This window comes from Zonotrichia albicollis, chromosome 12, assembly GCF_047830755.1.
Source record: "Zonotrichia albicollis isolate bZonAlb1 chromosome 12, bZonAlb1.hap1, whole genome shotgun sequence".
In the NCBI taxonomy this organism is placed as follows: domain Eukaryota; kingdom Metazoa; phylum Chordata; class Aves; order Passeriformes; family Passerellidae; genus Zonotrichia; species Zonotrichia albicollis.
The window spans coordinates 19107609-19119885 of NC_133830.1; the positions used below are offsets into that span (position 1 = coordinate 19107609).

General features: G+C 43.5%; 1 protein-coding gene across 2 annotated transcripts in view; it reads right to left on the reverse strand.

The window, feature by feature from the left end:
• RAB43 (RAB43, member RAS oncogene family) overlaps nucleotides 1-8607 on the reverse strand; it is a 14622-nt gene extending 6015 nt beyond the window's left edge. The window contains exons 1-2 of one of the 2 annotated variants that reach the window (XM_074550161.1): nucleotides 8249-8607; nucleotides 35-212 (exon numbers count right to left, since the gene is read on the reverse strand). In XM_074550161.1, the coding sequence (XP_074406262.1) occupies nucleotides 35-212; nucleotides 8249-8458 (388 nt within the window). In that variant the 5' untranslated portion in view covers nucleotides 8459-8607. Of the gene's footprint in view, nucleotides 1-34; nucleotides 219-8248 lie in introns of both variants that reach the window. The other variant, XM_074550160.1, reaches the window with a different exon arrangement.
• Nucleotides 8608-12277: the final 3670 nt, after the last annotated feature.

Sequence of the window (12277 nt, forward strand, 5' to 3'; positions counted from 1 at the left end):
CCACGCTGCACAAGCAGGGGCGTTCCCAACTCACCGATGAGCAGCTGCACGATGTTGGAGCCAGCGTACTTCCTGACATCCTCGATCCAGCGAGGGATGGACAGGAAGGAGCCCCTCTTGCTGATGTCATAGGCCAGGATGGCCCCGTTGGCGCTGCGGTAATAACTCTGCGTGATGGTCCTGAACCGCTCCTGGCCTGCCGTGTCCCAGATCTGCAGCTGGGGGACACAGCAGGGTCACACACAGGGATACACAGTGACACAGAGTGACACCCTGAACTGCTCCTGGCCCGCCATGTCTCAGATCTGCAGCTGGGGGACACAGCAGGGTCACACACAGGGACATACAGTGGCACACAGGGACACCCTGAACCTCTCCTAGCCCACCATGTCCCAGATCTGCAGCTGCAGGACACAGCAGGGTCACTGCCATATTTTATGAAAAATCCCTTTGCCAGGACCTTTCTCCTGAGAACCCTCAGAAATGTGAACAAAAATGATCTGATTGCTTGGAATGTGGTTTGGAGGCTGCTTTACCAACAGGTGCATCTTTGATTGCTCCCATGTGAATTGTTTTTAATTAATGACCAATCCCAGTCCAGCTGTGTCAGACTCTGGTCTGTCAGGGGATTTTACTATCATTCTTTGCCAGCCTTCTGATGTCTCCTTTCTCTTTCTTTAGTGCAGGAATAGAATAGAATAGAATAGAATAGAATAGAATAGAATAGAATAGAATAGAATAGAATAGAATAGAATAGAATAGAATAGAATAGAATAGAATTTTAGCCTTCTAAGAAATATGGAGTCAGATTCATCTCTCACCTCGTCCTGGGGACCCTCACAACACCACAACAATTAATAACCACACACAGAGTGACACACAGGGACACGTGGGGAACTCAGCACTCCTGGACAAGTGACCACTATGATTAAGCAGAAGCCATGTATTGTTTGCATTATGCACTAACCCAGCTGCACACACTGATCACACATTTCCTATCAGTGCCTTTGCCTGTCCACGTGTTCTGCAGGCACCTCACAGAAGATGGGACTGGTCACAGCCCAGTGGCTCTCTGCTCTTTCTTGTGGTCTTGGAATTCAGTTTCTCAGCTTCTTCTCTACTATTTTAGCACAGTTTATGTCCTAGTAACCTTGATGAATTCTAGAGGGCCCTAAGAAAATTCTGGTAACAGTTACAAGGGGGATGGCTGGTGCACACTGCAGTCTGAAAGTTCAGATACATTGCTACAGTGACACACAGTGACACAAGGCAGCTGCTCTCCTCAGCCAAGGGACAGCTCTTGATCCAAGAGCCTTGATCCAAATCTCCTGTCTGTGCAATGCATTCTAGCCCTGTGTTCATCTAGCCTCTTGTACACGATCTAAGGATGAGAACACATGCTTGAGAACCTTGATACAGACATATATAAAATAACTACATTTATATACATATATATATATATGTAAATCTATGCTGAGAACTTGGCTGCTCAGAGTTTGTCCCTGCATCACTTGGGACCCTGGTTTCCTGGCAGATTTTGGAGCTCTCTGGCGTGCCCAGCCCAGCCCTTTGTCACCCTTGGCAGCAGAGCAGGGTGCCAGCCTGCAGCCAAGGTCACCTGCTGGGTCACTGACACTGCACGTGGGTTTTGGCCACCACACCTTCTGTGGCTCTGCCAGTTGTGCAGGGCAGGAACAAAGGGAGCAGGATGTGGTCGCATAATCTGAGAGCACTGAGGCGGCTTTAGAAGGAAATATCAGACAATGAAAGGAATATAGATAAAAGAGTGTGTCAACAAAATGCCAGCAATCCTAGGTCCCAACAAAGTCAGTGAAGGATCTGTCAGTGTCATCATCTGCCCTTTTCTGGGTGGTAAAACACACATTACATCTGGGCAGGAAGAAATTATTGGTTAAATACTTTTGCCTAAATCCAGCAACATAAGAATTACGAGTTTGGTATCAGAGTTGGAGTTCCCAGTACAAGATGTTCCAGAGGAAGAAACCAAATAATTCAGAGGAGACAAACACAGCATGCTGCTCATAGGGAATTTCTTCATAAATCCCATTGTTTTATAGGTTGTCTGATGTCCTGGAACATGATGGCTTATATTCCAGGATCTTCTAATCTAAAGTAACTGTGCATGTCCTCATCCTCAGTATAAACCTCTAATCCTTTCTGAATCTTCCAAAGCTCTTGGCTTCAATATACAGTCACACTGAAATGAAAGAACTTCCTGCTATAAATTTATGTTCTGCTGCACTTTCACTTCTCCATCTCCAGCTGATAAATGAGAGACCACTGCCTGTCTTTTCCTGTCATTCTTTGTATTCTGCATCTCCACTGAAACAGGACATAAGCAAATACTACTGGGGTTTTGAATCCCATGGCATGGACTTTTTATTTATGGTTTCCCCTCCCTCTGAATCTCCTTATTCTGAAGGGTTATCAACAACTTAACACAATGTGCCAGTGCTATTTTATACCAAATAATATGGAATCATTTTTCCTTTTATTTCTTTTGCTATGTAGTGTTTTCTGTGTATCTTCTGAGCGTGCTGCATTTCTGAGCAGCAAATTTCCCTTTGGAAAAGGCTGTGCTGATAAGATCTCATTTCCTGTGCTAAGCAAGCACTCAGATCCAGCTGAGAGGGAATCAACCCCAGCAAAAAGGATTCTCAGGGCAGGGGAAGGACTGTGATGGACTCAGAAAAGCACAGAGCAATGGTTATTAATGAAGCAGATAATGGTTCAGAGCAGGCAGCAGCAATTAGCAGGGAGCAGGAAACAGGGGGCAGGTTTATGGTGATCTCTGCACTCAGGTCTCCCACCAGCCCTTTGTGCTGGTTCAATCTCAGCCCCTGATTAGGACAAGTGCTAGAAAAGGCTAATTAATGATGATTACCCAACTCTTGGGAAGGGCCCGAGGGATTCTGTGAGCACAGACAAATTGGAAACACTTGAATTAAGGAATAAAATTGTTTTGGCTTACACTTTCCCTGTGGTGTAAATAAAAGTGCAGAGTGACTGAGCTAAGAACAACCCTCCCTTCAGTTTGGAAGCTTGAAAACCTTATCTGGGGACATTGTTTGTAATTTGAATAATGTCTTCTAGCATTAAGAACACACACTATAGACACAGCAACGAGGCATTATGAACCAGATCACTTAATATAAAGCAAGTTGTATTTCTAAAGGAAAAATACAGCTAGTTTGCTCGACAGCATCTTTAGAAAATTCTAAGAAAAATATTTTCATGTAACATTAATCAGTCTGATACACGGTCAAAAATATAATTTAAGTAATTACAAAAATACCAATTCTGATCCTAAGTAAACACTACTTTCTCCAGCATGTCTACAGAGATAAATTTCACAGATTTCTACTGAAAAAGAACCATGACAACTATGAAAAATGCCAATCACAACTATAACTTTAACCAGCTTGTACACAGTAAAAGTTTTATATAATATTTCTGTTAAACTGTATTTACAAGCACATAACTCTTGATAAAAAATAACAACTGAAAACTCTTTGAAAAAAACAAAAAGTGGTCTTAATATTACTCATTTTTCTCATTTCAAAGTCCCTCACTTTAAGTTAAATACCAGAAGAACTGTACTAGCTACAGGTTACTAAAAAAGATATGCTCATGTATTCTTTTGTATTGCACAAGTGTATGATGTATGTTGTACATGACATAATTACTATTAATTTTGAATATTATTTATTAAAATAATCAGAATGCAATTAATAAAATTTAATATTTTAGTAATAATTAATACTACTTAATAAAGTTTAATTATTACTTGATAATAATACTTAATATTTAATTTCTTATGGTTAATTTAATTACTTACGGCTAATTTAAATGCTTCAGCTTTGTAAATAACATGATGGCAGCCACCGAGTCTGTCACTCAGTAACCTTTTAAAGCTGTTCCTGATTTTGTAATTACTTTGGCAACTCCTTTGGTGTGAGAGAAGCTGGCATTGCTGGAGAATTGTGCTAAACTCATTTGAAACTACTAATTAGAAACACCTATGAAATCAGAGATTGGTGGCAGGGGGACCACAGCTAGGAACAGAAGAGAACAGGGAATAAATACTCCTTGTGCAGAAGGAGTAAGGCAGAATAAAGGAGCCACCTTTCTCATTGTTTCACTACTGAATACTCAATTACTCACAGATGTTAATTGTTTCACCACTGAATGCTCATTTACTCACAAAGCTGGTTATTTTGATCTCCTCCCAGCTTGGAACCTTTTGGACAACCACACTCCTCACGGTGGCACATAAAGAACAGTGAGAGACCCCAAAAAATTCTGGGACAAGGAGTGTTTCAGCTGGATGTAAGAGGAAAAGAGAAGGTGGTAGAACTCATGGAGGTTCCCTGGGAGACCATTCTGGGATGTCTGCTCAGGCTTACAGAAAGCAGATTTTGAACTAGAGGGACAGAGAAAATGCTGAGGATGTGAGTGGCAGGTTGGCCAAAGAGCACAGTAAATGACCATTATCAAATGTGGCCAAAGTGGCTGCTCCTGCATTGATCAACATATTCTTTATCAAAGGTTAATGCTTAACAGATGGCCCCAAGACACAGTAAATAATTTCTCCCTCCCTTACTTCCTACATAATTTATTAAGTACTTTCCTGATTCTTCTAAAGCACCACAGTTCAGGTGTGCTTTTGCCTGTGGAGCAGCATAAATAATGACAAAGTGCATCCTCCAGCTGACACCTTCCTTTGCAAAAACAGAAATGTCACTTTTGCAGCAAAATTCCATAAAGTTTCCCAGCAGTGAAACTGGACCTAAAGACTGTGCTAAATGACTCTTAACCAGCTGTGTCTGAGTCCTGTCATCTCAAATGGCAAACAAAAACATACATTCCTGTAGGCTGGCAAATCACAACACTTGCTCCTAAAAACATTTACTGAAACAGCCTTGCAACTTAATCCAGGCACTTTCTGCCAAAAGCAACATCTCTGTGGCACTGTACTTCAATTTAAAGTGATATTCATAGAGCAGGCAGGATAAACTGCCCCATCCAAATGTTTTCCTACACAATTTTCAGAGAATGAGGAATGCCTCTTTTTTGGGAATGCAGGTTATGAGTGTGAAAGGAGTTGACAGAGAGCTACATTTTCCTCTGGATATCAAAGAATATTGCTTATATAGCTCTGCCTTTATCTGTGCAGCAAAGTCATTAAATCCCCATTCAAGAGACAGGACACTTAAGACACAATTCTGTATTAGTGGCAATTTGGCCAGATCATGACACAAAATATATTTTGGGCCATTCTGAAAGGAATGCAGTTCACAGCCATGAGGCCTGAATCAAAACAAATAATCTTGGTAACATATAAGCTGAAAAAGCCTGTAAATGAAAAAGTGCAATGGTACTTCTTAACTTAAATACCTCTTCAAATAAAGAAGTATTTCCTGCAAAAGGAATGTGTTTGCAACTGTTCTTCTCTCCTGCTACTTTCTCTGAAAGTTCTACTGAGGGAGAAAAACTGTGGGATAGAGGAAAAAACACTTTATGTAAAACACTATAAACTGACAGCATAAAGTAGGCATTAAAGGCAATTAATTAGCTCACAGGAGGTAATTCATCAAAAGAAAAATACTTTTGTTATTACTAACCATGATTTATGGACTTGGACTTAGGAATGTCCTTGCCTATCATTATGTAAAATGTTGGTTCCAGCATTTTATAAATATCTTTTCTTACAGTGACATAACAGTTATAAAACGTTTTCGTTCTGTTTGCCAGATTTTTTCTATCACTCAGAGAACAAGTAATTATTTTATCAATAGGACTTTAATCACTATGCATTAAGTGATTAACAAGACCAACTTTTAGGCACTACAGTCCACACTCTAGGATTCAGAGAAATCTGCTTTTAGAGAAAGCAGTATGCCACAATTTCAAACAGCATGTATTGGAACGTTTCTGTAAATGTAAATGAAGACAGCCTGCAGACATTTCACAAAGCTGATCTCCTTCTAGATGAAGTTTAGTCAGCTCCAGCAGTGTGTGGAACTCCACGTGAGACACTTGAAAGAACACAGCTGCAAGGTGCAAGGAAAGCCTCAAGTTTCATAAATTATTCTAAAAAAAGTTATTTGCAGACCTTAACCTTCAGTATTCCAACAGGCATCTTTTCCCTTATCAAAAAAAACAAAAAACAAAAACAAACCAACACTCCACATCAAAAGAAAGTGAGACCTAAAATCCTTGCGTTCCAAATGTTTCAGAAATGTTATGTAACTGTGACAGGAACATCTGAAGTTTGAAGCAGAGAGGCACATTTAGCCTTAAATTGTTTGCTTCAATCTCAAAATAAGTGTTGGGTTGCAGTGCTACCCTTAGCCAGACTAAAAATGAAGTTCAGGTCACTGGGGAGGGGGGACAAGTTTTTGTCGTCACTTCAGTTTTGAAGGAATTTCTTAAGATGAGTCTGTAAAACATTACAACAACAGGAATTATCTCATTCCTGCACCATTTGCTAAATAGAAAACAATACTGTCCTGAGCACCATAAACCCCTAAGGAAACCAAAGCAGCAGACAATTACCTGGCCTGCTTTTGTGAGGCAAGGAAATGCTTCCTTATTTCCTGATTCCAAGAGCATGCTGAGCAAAGCTAACCCAGGTTAGACGGGCTGCTCTGAAATCTCAATCCAACTGGAAAACTCTGATTTAAACCTCACACACACCCCACATCTTAACTGACCAAACAAAAAAAACCCCCCAGGCAAATGCTTTCATTTTCAGGCTGTGTCCCTGACCCAGCAGCTGACAAAAGTATCTGTAAGATCAATCAGCAAGTGTTGGATTAATTTCCCTAAAGTAACACTTAAAATACTCTTCTTCAATATCTGCTTTCCTCATTTTTTTCTAAGCGGAAGTACAGAACAGCCCAAACAAAAAGAAAGCTTCAAGACCTTGAACTTCCTGCCTTGTTTTTGGTAAAACACTTAGAAATAACTCAGGTTTTGTTACAGCCAGGCCGCTAATCCTGGAATACCCAGGTGTAAGCAGTGACAATATGAAAATGCACACCTGGGAAGTCTGGCTGGGTTCCTGGGGCGCTCCTGCCGTGCCTGGCACCAGGAACAGACACATTTGTCACTCTCTGTGTGCCCGGCATTTAAACAGAGGCAGGTTTCCACCTTAAAGGAGAAGCCCCACTCCTCATTGCCAGTAAGGGTGGGAGAGGCACCGCCAGCTCAAACAGAAAACCTGAGTTTGCTCTTCAGCTCCCCAGGCGGGCGTGACAGGGAAAGGTGTGACACTACCAAGGAAATAAACACTGCTGCAGGGCATGGCCATGCAACTGCTAATCCCTCTCTTTTCCTTAAAAATGCCTTCATTTCTGTTTTCTGCAACTTACCTTAATACTCAAAGATAATTTACATGAAAAAAAAACAAGAGGACTTTGACACCTACTTTGGTAAACACAGGCCTAAACTGCATCACTGCATTTGTGTGCCACCACAAGCTTTACAATTCCATCATCTTCCTCCAGGCAGTGACTGAATTAAATGCTTTTTTAGTCCTACTGGGGATAAGGATAGCTGCAGGACCACATTCTGGAGGGGATGGTGAAGGGACTGATCCCAGTTTAAAGCATCTACTATAAAACCTAGATGCTTTAAACATTTCCTCCCCACTGTTCACTCGCACTCCTGTGCTCAGAGGGTGAAAACAGTTGCAGAAATGTGTGCCACTGAGAAACTGAGGACAGATCCATGGGGTACGTGTCCCGGGCTCTTTCCAGCCCTAACAACCAGCTGATTTCCTCCAGCATAATAAAAAAATAAAATTAAAAAAAAAAAAAAGAAAAAAGAAAAGAAAAGAAAAAAAGCAGATGTCAAATTTAGAGTTTATTGAAGAACCGTGAAACCGGCACTTCCTGTGACACCCTGTAAACAGTGTCTTAAGATAATAGCACGCCTAATTTAAGAACCTTCTCTCAATCTACCAGTTCCACATCCCTTTCTGGAAACACGGGAGCCCAGCTGAGCTTTCCTCTGCCTTGTAAACACCCCAGAAAAGAGGCTGAGCAGAGAGCGCTGCAGCTGCGGCTGCCGCGGCCGGGCTCAACCAGGGCTTGCCTGGCTCTGGGCGGAACCGGCCCGGCCCGGCCCTGGGCGCGCTCGGTGCCGCCCGGGTCCCTGTGGGCAGCCGGGGATGGCGGCCCGGGCCCGGCCCGGAGCAGCCCCGCGGGCCCAGCGCCCTCACCTTCACCCGCTTGCCCTGGATCTCCAGGCTCTTCATGGTGAAGTCCACGCCGATGGTGCTGCCCTGGCGCTCGGAGAAGGCCCCGGTCTTGAAGCGCTGCACCAGGCAGGTCTTGCCCACGCTGGCGTCGCCGATCAGCACCAGCTTGAAGAGGAAATCGTAGCTCTCCTCGGGGTCGGGGCCGGCGCCCAGCGCGGCCACTCCGGGCATGGCGGGGCGCGCTACGGCCGAGGGCAGCCGGCTCTGCGCAGCGCAGCGCCCGCCGCGGCCCCGCGCCGGGACCGCCCCTGCCCGGCCCCGTTACCGGGCCGGGACCGCCCCGCTCCGCCTGGATCTGCGCCGGGACCGCCCCTGCCCGGCCCGCCCCGCCTGGCCCCGGGACCGCGCCGGATCCGCGCCGGGACCGCCCCTGCCTGATCGGCCCGGCCCCGGCCCGCTCCGCCCGGCACCGCCCGCGGCCGGGCTCTGACGGCTCCGTGCAGGGATCGGTGCCCCGACACACCCGTTCGGGCCGCAGGTCCCCGGTGTGGCGGTGCCACCACCCTGGGCCGGGCCTTGCCGTGCCGGCCCACACGCGGTCCCGGTCCCGCGGTGCTGCGGAGCCCTTGGTCGCTGCCCGGGCGCAGGATCGCACAGGCCGGTGTTCGGCCGCATCCTCGCCGCAGACACACGTTTTGTGACACATTTTGTGTTGAGTTCTGCGGGTTTTGTGCATTCCTGTTACAGAAACAAACAGGTGCCGCTGCCCTCAGCTCCAGGAAGTGCAGCTGGCCTCGCTGGCTGCTGCTCTCAGCTCTGCGCTGGGTGTGGTTTGTTTGCACAGCACAGAACAAGGCTCAGGGCTATGGCTTTTCACCCTTGCGAGGTCCTGTGGGCTCAGAGACGGCTTTGGAGCTGTTAACATCCAGCTCCGTGTCCGCCATGTGCACATGGATGTGTGTGACCATTACACCACACACTGCTTCTGTGTTTTAAGATAAATATATCTCAAGAGTCTGAAATTACTTGTTTGAACTGTTATCTGGGTTATATGCAAAGAAAAGCACTCTTTAACAGGTACTCTTCTTGTATCAAGATGCTTATAAAATCAAGAAGCTTATAAAAATAAGATTTACTAATGAAATACACTGTCAGAGCACATTTTGTTGTCCTGTTCTTTGTACCAAAGACAAGCAAAATTACATCTTCACCGTTTCAGGTTATAAAACTGTGACATTAAAGAGTGAGTTAAATTGTCCCACAGGTAGTTGAGCAGGAGGAGACCAACCTGATTATTTCTGCCAACCTGATTATCACAGCCAACCCAGCCAGCTTGGCTGGAATTGCCTTTGAAATCAGTCAGTTTTTGGGTGGCTCCACGATTCACCTTTTCAGGTCCGGATATTATCTATTGGTGATCCATGGTTGCATTCCAGCCACCAGCAGAGGTTTGAATCCTCAGTCAGGCTGGACCAAAGGCTTTCTGTCCCTGTAGCCCTGAATTAAGCAGGGCACTGCATCCTTGGATATTGACCAGCCAGGACAGAAAAGGTGTTAAAGAGATAATAAGACATCACTGTGTGTATGCTTTCATGCTAATTATATTTTCAGAGCTGAGAAAAACACTACGGTTTGTTAGGAGGAAGCATTGGTAGAGATGTCAGTCTTTAATATTCATCATTCATTGTTTATTGTCCCATCATTTTAATGGGATAAAATAGGTGTTATTTCTGTGAAGATAATTTTAAAACAGCTATTTCATTATGCTTTCTAGAGATCATTGCAAACATTTTTCTATTAGCTGTTTTTGTTGCTGCTTGTCATCATGAGCCTTTAACTGCTTTTAAAATAAAGAACTCTGCAAACAAAACACACAAATTGTCACATTATATTGTTGGGCTTATGTGAGGGATCTGAGATGAGCTCTCTCAAATTGTGAAAGCTCTAAGGAGTGCTTTGAGTGTTAAAAGATTTGATTTTCTTTGATTAATCCCCAGACTCCATTGGGGTTAACACCTGTTTCATACAAAGGTAAAACAGGAAAAACAAAATGGGTTTGAGTCAATTCCAGTTTGTATCTGGCTGTTTTTGAGAGTGGTTCATCAGAGAAGAGTAGAGAGTGCTACAAACACTCTGTAGCAGTCTCTGATCTATTACTACTCTAGCAATGCCGAGAAACAGCTCTAAAACCTGGGAGAAACCCCCAACACTGGCCTTGGTCACATTTCCTGTTCTCTCTGTCCCACAGGGGAAGTGAAATTTCACCTCCACCCAAGCGAGCTGCAGGGCCCTGGGTACAGGGGAGGCTGTTGGCAATTCCCACTTTGGATCTGGGGGTAGGGCTGGGTTATGGTTCAAAGCAGCTGCTGGAGACTTGAAGAGAAAATTAATTCAGTTCTGGCTTTCTAAATAGTCGTCTACAGTGATCTCAGATGAAACAGAAAAAACACAAGGGAGATCCTAAAATCTGTTCCCCACTCTTCTGCAGCACTGGAGAAGGAGCCGAGGGCAGGGGCTCCAAGAAAGCTCAGAAACTCTGTGAGGACACAGTGAATTTACTGAATTCTCTGCAGTAGCAAGCATTCATTCCCACTGGGGATGTAGAACAATCACCAAAATTGCTCATGAAAACCAAGCTGATTTGAGTTATGGCTTGGTGGGCACATTGTTCCAAGAGAAATTTTCCAAGTAATTTCAACATTTTGTATTTACAATGCAGGCATGGTGTTTGATGTGGGAGTGTTCCTTTTGTGGTACAGCCTTTCCCTGGTCAAATTTTGGTTAAGAGAATGTTTAAGCATCTGTAGTCCTTGATATAAATTTATGGCCTGCTGATTTTACAGCTGACTCAGCTGGAATGGGCTGAGTTCTTTCAGACAACAAAAGTAGTGATGTATTGTCATTTCTTTTTAAAGAGAGCTATTTGTTAAATATTGAAAACCACGTACTATATAATATTTGATATATATGATATATATCATATATATTATATATAATAGATATAATAGATATAATGGATATAATAGATATAGATATTATAGATAATAGATATATAATATATAATATACACTAAATATAATATAATAATATATAATATAATCAAATGATATAAAATATATAAAAATATAAAATTATATAAATAATATATACATATAATATATGCAAAAAACTACTTATTTGGGAGGTTTTGGTTTGTTTTTTTTTTTTTTTAAAGTAATAAAACCATGTTCCCACACTCAGCATTACCTGACATAGCCCCATACATTTGATGCATAAATTCTTACTCGTGCACATTAAATCATATATGATCTGTGACTCGTGGGTTTCTGAAAGCAAGCTGCTCTTGTACCAGTCTAGTAATATTTTTAATATTTTGAGCTTTCCTTCTTAAGAGTACCTGAGTGTTTATGTTTACAGAAGAGTTTGTCCTCTCTGTGGATGGGGTGTGGAGCTTTTCACCCCCAAAGGGCTGCCACAAATGGATGGATGGGTGTTTTGAAGCCCATCAGCAGTGAAGAGATATCCCTGCTGTACAGGAATCCCTGCTGGCAGCCTCTCTTTGCCGTGTTTGTGCCGTGTGTGAGCAGGATCTGGGAGCAGCGCAGGGACAGAGATGCTCTTTAGGGTGATGGTAAGAATTGGGTTTAATTGGCAAGTCCCACATTGTTACAGTGGGGTTTTCCTTCTGTGCTCTCCTCCACCCTCAACCCTTTGTCCTCATGAGCAGCAGTGTCCCAGCCCTTGGAGGACTCCTGGAATCTCAGAAAGTGATGTCACTTAGACCTGATCTAGCAGAAATTTTCCCTCTGCCTGGTGTGCTTTTTCTGTAGTAGCACGGGTGGCAGCGGAACCATTGAGTTATAAGGAAATTACTGACAAATAAACAGGGATGAAATCGGTGTCCAAAACTTCTCCTGCCAAGGATTTGTACTGAGTGCTCCTTCTAAGCCTTGCTATAAGGAAAACTGAAAATGTCTCCTGTCACAGACACTTTTCATGAAAGATCTTTTCTTTAGGATTTTTCCTCCTGAGAAGCTAAGAGGCCTCAAG